At 36.1% G+C, this 15,102-nt stretch overlaps 1 protein-coding gene across 7 annotated transcripts in view; it reads right to left on the bottom strand.

Annotated features, from left to right (window-relative positions):
* The window catches only part of NPAS3 (neuronal PAS domain protein 3), an 845,785-nt gene that overhangs the window by 572,991 nt on the left and 257,692 nt on the right, over positions 1–15,102 (bottom strand). For 4 of the 7 annotated variants that reach the window (XM_059914072.1, XM_059914073.1, XM_059914074.1 and 1 more), the window contains 2 exons: positions 5,686–5,930; positions 5,524–5,574 (listed from right to left, as the gene is read on the bottom strand). In XM_059914072.1, the coding sequence (XP_059770055.1) occupies positions 5,524–5,574; positions 5,686–5,930 (296 nt within the window). The remainder of the gene's footprint in view (positions 1–5,523; positions 5,575–5,685; positions 5,931–15,102) is intronic. The other 3 variants (XM_059914075.1, XM_059914077.1, XM_059914076.1) reach the window with 1 other exon arrangement.

The following is a 15,102-nucleotide window of genomic DNA, read 5'->3' as shown; positions in this document are numbered from 1 at the left end:
GACTAATATTCTGGGGAAGGGGAGAAGATTAATTTAGCAAGTAAATCTAAGCTGGCTTTTGGAAGATGACTAGTTCAGCAAAACCAAAAGAAGAAAAAGGACAATCCAGTCAGATGGTGACATGTACAAAGGCATAAATGTTTGGGTAGTCGGTGTTGCTGGAAAAAAAGGAGATGACCACGGAGAAATGGACAGACAGATGAATCCTGATGTAGGATGCAAAAAGAGTACACATGCACTCCTTTGCCCACATTTCCAGAAGTCTCCACAAAAATTTCCGTAAGAGGTGTTGTTTTTGTTCACCCCTCTTATACCTTTGTCATCACCATAAAAAGAGCTTCTCCCAAATATCTGCTGCTCCTTGACAGGGGGCAGACCTGAGCTGAACCCTAAGCAAGAAGACAAGCCCAGCCAGAGCTGCGGCAAGAATTAGAACCACACAGCTAAGCCCAACCTAGATCTGCCAACCTCCAGACTACCCGCAGCCACATGAAGAGTAAAAGCTTTATGACATACTTCTAAGATACTGTGATTGCTTGCTGCCCTGGCAGTATAGCTAACTAGGACACCTGGATTTTCACACGCTCACAGTCATACTCTCATAAATACGCTTTCCTTGAGTTGGTGTTTGGAGTTGAGGCTAATCTGGATGCTCAATAGTGCCAGATGCACTGAAAATAATGATGACCAATCAAATTCTTCAACAGCGGCATGTGGCAAGAACCCAGCAATGCTTTTTACATTCTTCATGCTACAGGTAGACTAGAGACTCCCCCTTCATAAATAGCAAAGCTTTTCCTGATAACATGTGAAACTTAACAGAATTAGAGTCTCAGGGACTTACTCTACCATCAAGCCCATATTTGTCAGAAAGCGCTTCCTGTCCAGTGTCAAAGATGGAGATCCTAGGGATGTGTGGTGACATCAGCATTGCTCATCCCATCATGATGTAAAACTAAAGAAAGTAAAAGGTTAGTTCTTAAATGAACTTCTTTCAGAAGTGATTAACTTCATCGGAAAGATAGTAAAGCATAATAACGTGTAATTAAAGAGCCTTCCTGGAAGCATATCTAAGAAAAGGCAATCATATCACGTATTTTCATACACTAGTAAAACTTGGCACTTGCTACCAAAATAGGAAGGAATGAACGTTGTCAGCTCAGCTTTTGGATGGTTTTATTTCCATTTCATGCCACCACTGACTTTGGGTTGAGGCAAATGAAACTAGAGACTAGAGCAGGGAGTCAGGCTCTCAGTCTACTGAGGATGATGGAGTTAAGAAGGGGAACCAAGCAAGCACCAAGTTTCCATCTTCTCTCCTACTTTCCTAGCCTTATAGGAAGCTCTTTTTCACAACCTAAGGGTTCACCCTGGGCTCTATCATTTACTGGTGTTTAAAAAAAAAAAAAGAATACCACAGGCTGTTATACATGCCATGTATTGATTCTAAGAACTTTTCTTTTACATGTTTTTTTTTAATAACAAGGAATATGACACTTGCCTCCAAACATGAATGTCATTTGGTAGAGGTAAATGTGTGTCAGCACACAGTAAAATGCCAGAACAGGAATAAGAAGACCTTGGAGCTGCTTAAACCAAGAAGACCTATCACTCAGAGTGTCTTGGAATCTCTACCTTCTATGGAACTAGAACCATTTTATAAAATGCTATATGAATCTTGGAGACAATCATTATAGTAGTAATTCAATGTCACTCTGAAGGATATCCTATCCTCATTTACCCTACAGGACTGACTTAAATGAATCCATTAAACATCACTGCTTAAGTAACAGTCTGGTCTTTGGCTAAAGATAGATTATAAGTTGCTTAAATAAAGACCTGCAAGTCTCCTCTCCTCTCAGAAACATCTACATTAAGTCACAATAGATGCCTGAAATAGTGAAAGGAAATTCCATGAAAATACTAAAGTTCTTCCCTAATGTGTTCAGTCAATTTTAATCACCAGTTGTCTTGCATATTTTTCAATTGTTCCCTTCCAAAGGCTATAAATGTCTTGTATTTTACATATTGTAGCATTCTGGCTTGTCACACATATAGGCAAATTGTTGTTTAAAAGCTGCAGCGTTTAAAGTGAAATAAAACTTATGCTTACAGTGGTAAATATTCCTGGATTAATAGAGTTGTAGGAGATATACTCCAAAAATTGACTGAAGTCTGTGAATTGATATTAGAAAGACAGAAAATTTATCTAGTTTTAGCAAATGTCAAATCAGCAGCCATTGCTTTTAAGATTAATAAAAGATATAATGGTTTCTAGATAGCCTCTACATAGAGATTACTATGAATGGAGAAGTGATTTACCAACAGTCACCACAATGAGATTTCTTTAAAGGTTACAATCATCAGTTATTTAGTTAAAACACTGCTGAGAATGCCTGGTCATTTTTTGAATAATGCATAACGTCCATTGTAGATTTGATCTGTATTATAACAATAGAGATATTTCTAAAATAATAGGAAAAACTATCTGTTACCTTCCAATTGCTTAACATATCACTTCCATGAAGTAACTGACTCAGGACATATTACACACTGTCACCTGAGTGTTCTTTCTGCAAGCATGACTTGTAATAATCTGTACACAATTGGCATCACAAAACAAACTCATCAAACATTACAGACTTTAAGAAAAGATGTAATGAACACAGGGCAGAATAAAGGACCTTTCTGAAGCAGTAAATTAAAATGATTAAATTTCTATATAGTTGTTTGGGACAAATTTAAATTTAAGTTTTGAAATTTAATTATTAAACATGAACAACTCATTGCATTAAAAAGACATGTTGCCTACATCGTATAAGTACTTTTCATATATATTTCCAAATGCCTTTAGGTTTATTCAAGAGACTGCTTGGAGAAGCACGAAGTATAATGTCTATCGTTTTATTGTTGGATTATGAACTTCACTTCACATGATGCTGCAGGCTATTTATATAAGCTTGTTTATCCATATGAACTTCTTCAAGGGCACAACATAGAACACCTTAATAAATTAAAATGAATTTCTTTTGATGTTGTTTCATGAATGTTTGATCAGAATGAGTAGCAGGTTTGCATTATAGAACTAGAGCAAAGCAATAAAAAATACATATATCGTACAGCAGGACCAGCTTATAGAAAGTGCCCATTGCATTCCTAGCAACATTTGAGAGCCAAGGTAAACAGTATAGAGTCTCTATACTTCAGTACAGTATAGTCTTCAGTTCTAGACTATCATCAGTTTCCTAATAGAGAGAATATGCATGTGCCAAATTGGATGCTCTGCCATAGTCTGGATAAAATTTTTTAAGTAATAAAATCTGGTATCTCTTTCCAGGCTTCAAAACATCCATCCCAACCTCCACATTTTTCTCACTGACACCACCATGTTCCTCCAAAGACTGAAACACCGTTATGGGCAGAGATCACATTTTATCTTGTTTTTATCCATCTTCATCATTAGTAGTTACAGAGTTGAGTTGACTGAAGGTCACAAAATAAAAATGAATTATTAGCCATAGTCCAAAGCTGAGAGCATTCTCACCTGGAATGTTTGATGATAGTGATAGAAATCAAATATCATTGCTAGAAATGATATCTGATAGAAAGAACCCTAGACAGAAAAGCAGAACAACGGGATTCTAGTTTTAGATCTTCTAACACTTAACCGTAAACCCTTTCTATATCATTTCCCTCACCTGTAAAATGAGGGCTTAGTTCTATAGTATCTATAATTGTGCACCTCTAAAAGGCCATGATTCTAAAAGCAAGCAGAATGATCACATCGTAGAAGAACGGACAGATCATGGAACCATTAGGTTTTTCTACTTTGGCAGCCGCCACTACCAAGGAAGCCTATAAACTGCCAACTCTCTTAAAGAAAAGATGGAAATAAAAGATAATTATGTTAAACAAGTTAATGTAAGTCTAGTCCCTCAATGTATTTCAAATTGAATAATAAGATTAAGAATATATTTTGCATGTTGTGTGATTTCTAACCTGCTGTATTTATCCATTCATCTTACATGATTTGGAATAAACACAAAGACAACCTACTGAATAAACTCTTAAGTATTTACTAGGATTATATTCACATCTTTAGCTTGGGAAAATTCACCACTACTTTAGCATCTGCAACATGGACTGGTGTATTACCAAGTTGACATCAACATTCTTAAGGGCAGAAGGGCTGTAGAAGAACAGCATGAATGTGCCTTGGTTTATTTGTACTCTGCTACCTTATACTTACACCCTGCCCTTGAGAGCTATCTCTGTTGTATGTTCTTCTCAACCTTCAAATGTCATTCTTATACTTAGAGCAGGAGTCTGTGAACTCTGGCTTGTGGGCCAGATTTGGTGGCAGCTGCCTGCTTTGTAAGTACAGTTTTGTTAGAACACAGCCATACCCTGTTGTTTACATGCTGTCTATGGTTGATTTCATGCTACAATGGCAGAGTTGAGTACTCCGCCAAAACTAAAATATTTACTATATGGCCTTTACATAAAATGTTTGCTAACCCCTGCTCTCGAGAAAAATAACTTGTTACAATTTGAATTCTAATTTTCCTTCTCTAATAAGCCTAAGAAACACAATCTCTAAGTAACAATAGCAAAGATATAAACAGATTCACACAGGTACATACCTACATATGATTATACCTCTTAGCACAGAATTGTCAATAGTCACTGCTTTTGACCCTTCGTTTTAATTTGAATCCTATAAGAGGTTATAGCTCTCTCCTAGTACCCTTCCCTACAACAGCCAAGAGTACAGGGACTTCATAAGTCATTGTCAAGGTGTAATCACATAACTAAAGAATCCAATTCCTCCCCCAGAGGAGGCTGCCTACAATTCCACCAAATGTCCAGTTTTATTCCACGCTCATCAAGGGCCTAGATACAAGGTTAAAGCACAAAACCCAGCAGATCCCGTCCCATGCCTTGAATGATACATTTTCAAGACAGAAAATCAATGACCAACACCACATGTACATCAATAAACATATGCATGCATATTCATATGTTTAAAATCTCATCAATTATTAGGCGTTTCAAGAACACACAAGAAAATAACCCTCTTAAGTATCAGAGTGAAGAAGGCCTAAAATTTCTAAATAATAAGTTTTAAGGGAAACTGCACCAATGATTGGGAGCACAAATACATGTTTATATTTATAAATTTTATGCAATATGCATAAAGAGTTGAAACATTAATGCATACATTAATCATTTTGTTAGTCAATGAAATCATTACTCAAAATGCCTGCTATAGTTGTACTTTGCTCCCATCCTCTTTTGTAACTAAAACCAGAAAATATTAGCCCTACCCTTTAACAAATACTCTCATACTCCACCCCTTAATAATAATTTGCATGTATTAGCGTAACATAAATTAAACCCAAGAAGCATATAAATGTTAAGTCATTTCATTCTCATTTCCCTGAAACCTTATCTATAGTGATAGAATATTTAGGCTGACAGACTTTTTGAAAATAAAATAGAAATAGAAGAGGTTTATTTCACCTTCACATGGTGTCTTTCTCATGCAGAGTTCAGATTTCCACATTTGTATCCCTTTAAAGGATTTGATATGCAGGAAAAGAAGAAAGGATGATGGTAAACATTTCAGCTTAGAGACACCTACAGACCACCATATTCCAGGATGAACAGTGGCTGAAGCCTTACCTTTTACTGACGTGTTAGGTGGAGGGCCTTCCATTCGCAAGTTCCATGGAGGGTCCCCCTGGTTAGCAAAGTCTCTCATTTTCAGATAGCTAATTGTAAGTCGAATGATGGAGGCCTTGTCAAGCTGGCTAGTGATGGCTGCAGGAAGAGGCAACAGCTTGGCCAGTTCATAGAACTCAAAGTTTTCTTTTCCCCGGCGGGAGCGAGCAGCATCCCGGGACTTCTCCTTTCTCAATGCTTGTAAACTGGAATCAAAGGAGTGAAAAAGTGTTGTTTAGAACATGGGATTCTGTCATCAGGCATAAACTGCTTTTCCTTATACTTCTTTTTTCCCCCAGCAAAAATCTACCAAAATCATCTTCAAAATTCCAGGGACATAGTAAAAGGAGTTCCAGACAATGACCTCTAAAACCATAAATTCTACCTCTGGGCTTATATGCCATAAACTCAAGTGCAATGAGTAAAAATAGTTTGCTTGTTAAGTTTTTTCCTCCAATCACTTATGCACTGAGATATGTTCATTGTTTCTAAGACATAAGATTTCCAGGTGATGCTGGATGTTATCAGCTATGAGCAATTTAAAAGATTGGGATTGTATTTATATATCTATTCTTAAGCTAATGGTTTTGTTCATTTAACCGTTATCACTATGGAATTGTAAAGCATCAGAAGGACACATTTGAAAAAATTTATTTCAATTACCATCTTGAGAAACAAAGGGTAAACAAACACACAGTTCACAGAATTAACAAATAAAATGTTGGCGTGCTTCCAGCCCTCAATAAGAACCATGACCTTCAGCCACATAAAGAAAACATCTTATTGGAAATGAAGATTTCAATGTAACTATATAAATGCACTGGTAATTGATTGATAAGAGAATACTTTAATTCTTTATTAATGAACATACATTCATAGATGGATAGGCTCTCTAAGATACTAGAGAATAAAATATATCACCCAGAAAAGTCAAACTTTAAGATAACATAAATTTAATGTTGAAAGATAAAGCCCTGTATGGCTTATTAAAATTTATAAACATTATAGACATATTACTTCACGTAAGAGGCAACAGGTGGGATCCAGCATTTTCCTTTAACTATTCATGTACATTTCTGTTTGAAGTTTGCTCATATTGCTGAGGGCAGAATCTAGCACAACTGAAGTTGTATGTGAGCATCTGACAGGAGAAGTGCACCTACTCTGAATTGCTCCGTTTTGTGTCTGATGAAAAATAAATTCAAAATCAGACTGTGATGATAAATAATTGGGCAATATTTACAGTATCAAGGTATTATTAACATCATTTGTAAGTATCCATTTTATTGGACTTTAAGGCATTTTAAATCTTTGAATCTAGCATTCTGGTTTCCCATTACAAAATATCAAGAAAGAGAAATAAGAAGGAAGCAAGACCAGAGGAATAGATTAAAATGAGTCCAGCAGTGTGGCTCCAATCTCTTAATATGAGCAATAACATTCCCTATTACCTTAGACCACATCTGATATTGTTCATAGTGGAAACACTGTTTTCACTGCAGACATTTCAGGTATCTTATTGAATATCTATGTGATTTAAGTAATGCCATAATGCTATGGTCAAATACTTGCTAGGCTAATACCCCTACCGGTTTCATGTTCACTCTATTAATAAAATATTCTACATTAGCTAACTAATGAATTTCTCAGAACTAGACAAATTAATGCTATCATTTTCAGAGTCAAAGCAGTCACAGGTGACAAACTTTTGTCTTAATGTTGGTGATAAGCAGAAACATCACTAATTTATAAGGAAAAGACATGTTATGCCATTTATTTCCCAAAATTTTAGCTGGCCTCCATTCACTTCTTTAAATGCTCAGTGTGGCTTGTTGAAAATTATGTAAATAAAAGTAAGAGATGCCTTACAATCTGACAAAGCATAAGTATAACCAGGATCCAGGTCAACATCGTAGGATAAAACAATGATTCATAGCCCTCCCTCTATATAATAAAAGTAATCTAACACCATTTAAGTCAGCTGTGCCAAAAGAACTATGTCATTTGACATGTTTTCTCTACCACTTGTAGAGTGCAGTGGTTCAAGTTCAATGCTTTGCTCTTTTTGTGTTCTTGTAATCGAATACTACTCCAGAAGGTGGGCTGAACTTACTTTTTTTTTTCTTTTCTTTTTGGTCCAGTAAGTGACTATGATGGAGCTCTAGAGCAGGGGCTGCAAACTCAAGGGCTTGCAGGGAATGTCAATGAGTAAAGAGGCCTGATGCCACCTGTGGAGAAGTGGAGGATGAAAGCCCAGGCAAAGGAAAGCGCACACCGTTTCAGCTTTGCGTGTGCTGCCTTGGGGGAAGGCATGCCTAGTGTTGCCAGATTTCTGCTGTTGCTATTTCTAGAAAACAAAATCTGAATTTTTACACAGCACTTCCAATTTTATGTTATGTGTTAATTTTATGTTAACTAATTGGAGTTTTTAAAAATCATGCGAGCCAAACAGAACATGCCATTTGGTCAATAATGGAGCAGGGACTCATTTTGCAATTGGGTAATAATTTGGGAGGCCAATTTTGCCAGAAGTTTTACATGGATGTTATATATAATTTTACTTACACGTGTCACTTAGTGATCACAAATGGATTCACTTGTTATCTAATTAATATTACTAATATTCACACTAGGAATTTCTCTATTCAACTGAAGCAAGTAGAGGATTAGGCAGTTATTCTGAAATTGATACCACTGCATAGGGTTATCAATAATCTAAGGGGAAAAAAAACTAATCCTAAGGGTAGGCAAAGCCCAAGATCACAGGGAGCAGCCCAATGAGCTCCAGGGGTGAGGTAGAGGGGAGATGACTTCTTTTGTCTACTCAAAGAAGGGGAATATGTGGACACTAAGGTTTTGGGGTGCCTTGCCTAAACATTGCCCTCTGACACTTGACTTTTCTAAAATAGCACTTACTTTACGTGTTCCCATACTACCTCCTTATCGTTTTTCTCTTCTCTACCTCTCCCCTTTTTAAAGAAATCTCTAACCCACAACTGTGTTACCCTACTGGAGTAATCGTCCTGGCTATAATCTTAATAACAATGGGTTTCCATGACTCCCACATCACATCATTATGCTGACACCATAGTACAGAAGACTTTCCGAATGATAGCACTGTGTCTGTAATAAGTAGTAACTGGTTTTGAGGGCAACAGCAATAAAATGCAGTTAAAGGATTATAAAGGTTGTGGAGATGCTGATACAATAGATGAAGCTAAAGTCCTTAAGACAATGACAGATTGTGGATTAATCTTTTGCCTGCTTTTGTGAAGTAGAGCCTAGTTACAAGTAATTCTCAAATTGAATTAAGGACTACATTAAAACCTAAAATAAATTTGCATTTATACATTCTGTTCTAAACCAAAACATTATGGTTGCATTTCTATATACTAAAGAAAGAATGGATTGACTGTATGTGAGTGAATGTTATGGCCTGATCTCTGCCACCTAAAATACGATTAAACAGTAAATACTCCTTGGGTCCAAACTTCCCACTGCTTTAAAGTTCTTTCACTTGGACTCTGAATAACAGAAAACCCTCCACAAATCAAAATTTCAACTCTCTTTGATGATGACAGTATCATCCTCACTAATAATTACCACCACCAGCAACAAAATCAACAACTATTTCCAAAGACACACACACACGTATCTGAAAATCATAGGCAAAATTATGTATATATGTGTATATTTTGGGGGTGATGGTAAATGATTTTCAGATTTTCAAAAGGGTCCCAGCACCCAACCAAAAAAATAATAATCTAACGTATAGAATTTCCTCATATAAGGCTTATAAAGTTGGATTCTGCCCTCTTTTTGCCATTGATGTTGCTAGAATTAACTTATCCTAAAGAAATACCTTGGTTAAAATAATATTACTTTATGTATGTTTCCATTCAACACTTTGAAACAATTTTTACATTCTATAGTTATATCTTTAAGCATAGCTGACAAGCAATCAAAAAAGAGTTTACTAAGAATGAAGATTTAGCAGTCAGTGCTTATAAATGTAAAGTGATTTTTTTAATATTTCCATCTATTTTAAGTTCCTTTGGCAAGTTGTATATTTTGCAGAAAGAGTCCCAATGAAGGAGTTATGAGACCCACTTTGGCCACTGTAGGCATTATAATGCTAAGTCTCTAAGTTGAGCCTCAATTTTATCATCTTAGATCATGAGAATGACAAACAAGGAGTATTTGGCAAATCTCCTGGGACCACTGCAATGAGTCATATGATAATTTCATGGTAGTATATTGTAGACCACAAAGAGTTAAACCCCTTGGACAATTCTAAATTTTAACTTATTATTAACTGGGGGATTTTTGTGGAAACTAATGCCTGTGGCCGGCAATTTGTTATGTGATATTGATACATCTCTGGTCAATAATGTTTGGGTAACAAAAGATGTATTAATACATCTCTGGTCAATAATGTGATAACAGTTAAGATAGTTTGTAAGCTCTAAATGTGGTAGAGTCTACTTCAGAGTTTTACAACTAAGAATTTTACTAAGTTGGAAAGACTTAAGAATGCTTAAAATATAGTCAACCCTTCCTTAAACTTTCTTGGAAGCACAGGGGTTAGGAGTAGGGGCTCTGTAGTCAGACTGTAAGTATTCACATCATCACACAGTTACTAGCTGGGCTACCTTGGATAGGTGTCTCAACTTCTTTAGGCCTCAATTTCCTCATCTGGGAAATAGACATTATATTAGTACATACATCACAATATTGCTCAGAGGAGTAACTGAGCTAATATATGTAAAGTGCTAAATGCCTGCCATGTTGTAAACGTTATATAAGCATCATTAACTATTATTACAGTAATTGTAAAACTTACCTGGGGACAAAAGCCCAACTGTTTTGATCCTAGTACCACATCTGATTATAACCTTATTCCTCCACAATTCTTTGTAATTTTCTTTAACCAGTAGCCTCTTTCCTACCACTTTTTTTTTTTTTTTTTACTCTGGTTACAGTTTTATAATTCTGAATACTTATTTGTTTTCCTCATTGTCCTCTCAAACTGCCACTTGTGACCTTCATTTTATAGTAAATTTTATTTCCCAGTGACAGTAGAAATTAAATCAAAGGCCTGACTTCTGCTTGGTGACAACCCTAAACTGCTGATTTCTGAAACTCCTTCCATGTTCTCTCAGCTCACGATTCTCACTTTCTTTAAGTTCTGTCTGCTGCCTCTCTCAGCATGTCCTCCACACTAGCGGAAGGCAGAGAGGGTAAGTGTGTGGATTGCAGAGCCAGACTGCCTGTATTTAAATCCTGGCTCTATAACTTACGAATTATGTAAACTTGAGCGATTTACTTAACTTCTTTTGCCTCAGTTTTTCTCACCTGTGAGATGGGATGATAATACTATCTGCTTCATAAGGTTCTTGTTGAAATTAAGTGAGGTAATTTTTGTAAAATATTTACAGTGGTGCCTGGCACACAGCAATACTCTATAAGATGTGTTAAGTGAAAACCTAAGTTTAGGTCACACTGACTGTTCTATGCTTTAAGGTCCATTTATAATTTACACTCTGTTCTCACCAATATGATTTCTATCCACTGGTTCTGATATACCACATTGTGTACTTCAGTTAAATAAAACTACTTGATTGCAGAGATATTGATTTTTCATTATGGTCCTCCTTATGCCTATGGTCTATCTGTTTTATACCACAGGTCTACTCAATAACTTGTTCAAATAAAAAATAAAACATATGTCTCATTAATGGAAGATTAAATGTTTATAAATAAGTGATTGCCTGTACTAAGAATAATAAGGGGTCATTTTTTTTGTTCCCTAAAGTAGAAAAAAGTGGCATTCAATGGTAAGACACTCAATTTTGTTTACATAGAAAAATGAACATCCAAACAGTAGTTAAGGGAACGGGTTACTCGGGAAGATGGCGAAAGCTTCTATGGAAGACTTGAAAATTGCAATGATAATTATGAGTCAGAAAGAGTATATGTGCACTCCTAGCAGGAAGAAGATCTTTCAACGTATCTCCCAAAACATCACAAATCTGAAAGTTCTCTTTAATGTCAGGCAAAGCCCCAAATCCAGGACCATGGAGAGCTCAGCCAGAACATCTGGAACAGGGAAGAAACTTGAAAGGGCAGCAGCATTTTCTGCTCTGGCCTCCGCATCAGGGGCAAGGCTGAATCATGAAACTTTACTTGAGCCAGAAATGAGACAGGAAAAAAAGGTAAAAATTAAAAAAAAAAAAATAGGTACTGCCACTATCACAAAGCCAATATTATGAAATATACTCAGGACTTGTAATCTCTCTGAACTGCCACAGAGCTGGATAAGGGTGTCAATTTTTCACTGGGCCACTTGTCCATGGTGGAAAAAACAGATAATTTTCGATGTGAGGACTCATTAAATTAAAAGAGGTAAGTTATCTTTTGTGGCTGGTCTTTTGTAAAATTTAGTTTTGCAAAATTGATTATTTGGTTTCCTACTTCACAGAAATGGCGATAATGATTACGGAAACAATATAGCTGGAGATTTACAGAATATAACAGAGCAAAAATAATAATTGTCACAGAGGAACAACAGAAGTAAGTCAACTTAATCAAATGTTTCTTCTCCGATGACTTCTTCATAGCATAGATTTCTATCAGTTATTTTTTTACGATTTATAATTATATTTGTGGAATGGCTTCTTATATGGACATGACTGACAGATCCACACTCTCTTACACAAAAATCCTCTCTCTAAGCCTCAGCTTTAACATCTTCATGTAAACTTTTAGAATACAATAACTAGTTTATAAAAGAACACGGAGAGCTTCCCTGGTGGCGCAGTGGTTAAGAATCCACTTGCCAATGCAGAGGACACGAGTTCGAGCCCTGGTCTGGTAAGATCCCACATGCCGCAGAGCAACTAAGCCCTTGCGCCACAACTACTGGGCCTGTGCCATAGAGCCCGCGCACCACAACTAAGAGTAGCCCCCATTCGCCACAACTAGAGAAAAAGCCCATGCGTAGCAACAAAGACCCAATGCAGCCTAAATAAATAAATAAATAAATAAATATATTGAAAAAAAAAAAAAAAGGAACATGGCAGGTTTTGTTCGTCTAACTGTCGGGGAAAGGAAAGGTAGGGTCAAAACTACTTTAAATTTTACCTTTTTAAAGTACTTCTAAGGAGCCAGACAGGCAGTTTTTTATGGATTTTCCTACTTGTTTTGCTTAGGAGAGCCCAGCACTACAGACTTCTACTATTTATCAATTAATCTGGCATGCAGCCTCAAAGGAAGAAGGTCGACCTGTATTAAAAATGCAGCCATCAAAAATTCATCAAAGGCTGCAGCATTTTAACTCATGAAGCTTTGAACACCTGCATACTTGTCAGATCTCTGGTCATAGTTAATGGTGAGACCTAGAGTTACTCCGGTACCTACACCTGCCCTGACATGAGCTGAATGAGGAGACTTCCCAGGGAAAAACTACAGTGAAGATTCTATAAGCACTGCTTGCCCTTCCTTCGTTACTTTCAGTAAAACAGCCCACCACACACTGACATCACATAGAGTTCAAAGTCAATCAAATCAGCCAACTGCAAAGAATAAAAGTCTTTCAGAAGTATTTTTTTCCCCATGATTGTAAATATCAGCATTCTTACAAGGTAATATAATGGAGAAACGCATAAACAACTATTATCTGGTAGGATTATGTACAGCATAATTCACAAATTGAAGTCTTTTAATGCTCTCCAAGAAAAGGTAATAATTTCAGAAACCTTCCTTTAATGTGTGAAGAAAGCAGTATAGTATATGCTGGAAGTAAAAACTGGAACCTTCAAGTTCAAGGTAAGAACTCTGCTGCTTATCTAATGCACTGCTCATAGCTGTCATCATTAATTTATGTTAGCCTCTGTAAACATCAAGAGTATAATAGGCCAATTTCACAACTAAATATAGATGCACATTTTGCCCTTATATAAATGGCAGATTGCTGCTGTAGATCATCGCTGCAGCAACATGTCAGTAAAGATGCACTGTTTGATGGTCTGATGCTCACACAATATATAAAACCAGTTGTAATGGTTGTTTGGAAGCAAACTGTAACATAGCAGCAAAATTTCATTTGTTCCACAAACTCAGGATATATTAAGCTTGGCTGACAAAGACTGCTTGATGTGCTAAATCAGTTTGACCTTCATTCTTGCCTTATTTTTCTCATTTAACATGTGAAATGACCATTATTTTTCCCCCATGTAAGAAAATATCATGAAATTGATTGCTTAAAAACCAGTGTCAAAAACATCTGCAACTGCTAACATTCGATGAAGTATCAAAATCAAGATGCATCCTTAAAATGTTTAAACTAAGATATATTCTGATTGAATAATCATGACCCATTTCTGACTTGTGGTAAAATAGATCAAAAGAGTAATTAAAGCCATTCAATTGAATGCCTTCCCTCATCTTCAGAAAATGCCTTGTGTATGTTTGAACTTAATAATTAAATTAATTGGTTTTAGCCAATGAGCATTTTTATTCTTAACACTTTAAATAAGAGGATTTAATTCCAGAATGAGTCATTAGAATAGTAATAAAGAAAGCTGAGAGGTCCGCACAATCCTTTTCAACCAATGTTCACCTTGATTCAAATAACCCTTGAATGAACCACAGCAAGACCAAACTATTCATTGTATGCTTTGGTGTCTGCCAAAAACCTCCTGAATCAATGTGTTTTGTTCTTCATTTTCCCCCAGAACTTTAAGCTATCCAACTGGCAATTCCATAACAATGAAAAAAAATCTTGCAGCTTTATCAAGTAATTTCTCTCCACCCAATAAATAGCACTTTACCTTGAAGCAACTTGTATATTTCACACCTTAAATTTCTATTTACCAAATCAGCTAATCACTTCACAATTGAACTCAGAACAAAAAAAAATTATCAATTAAAGTGGTTGAAACTCCTGCAAATTATCATTTAGGAATGAAGTAATTGCTTTCATCAGGGCAGAAAAGCCCGCCAGAACAGAAATGTCACTTTAGATTAGTGTTCTCTCTCCTGAAGCTATGGATGACACAGCTGATATAAGACTAAATGCCAAGACCAATCAATTGCTTTTGTGGCTCTGCTCTGAGCTGCTGTAAAAGGGGCCATTTTCTAGGATCTACTCTTCATTATAGTAAATGCTATCTCCTTGGTAACATAATTCCATTTCTCATAAATTCTGTCTGAGCGCATTGTCCTAACAATGGATATTTGTGGAAAAGAATGCTGTTGGTTTAATGCACAGAATTAAGTGTGAATGGCTGTCAAACTGCTATAGTTTACTAGTTCTTAAACATAAATTTAAGTCTTATACATTAAAAAGAATTCTTGGGGAGAAATGAATGTCCTGAA

The sequence above is a fragment of the Balaenoptera ricei genome, chromosome 2 (genome assembly GCF_028023285.1).
Source record: "Balaenoptera ricei isolate mBalRic1 chromosome 2, mBalRic1.hap2, whole genome shotgun sequence".
Taxonomy (NCBI): Eukaryota; Metazoa; Chordata; class Mammalia; order Artiodactyla; family Balaenopteridae; genus Balaenoptera; species Balaenoptera ricei.
Note: the sequence above shows the minus strand (reverse complement) of the source record. Positions and strands in the feature narration are given on the sequence as shown.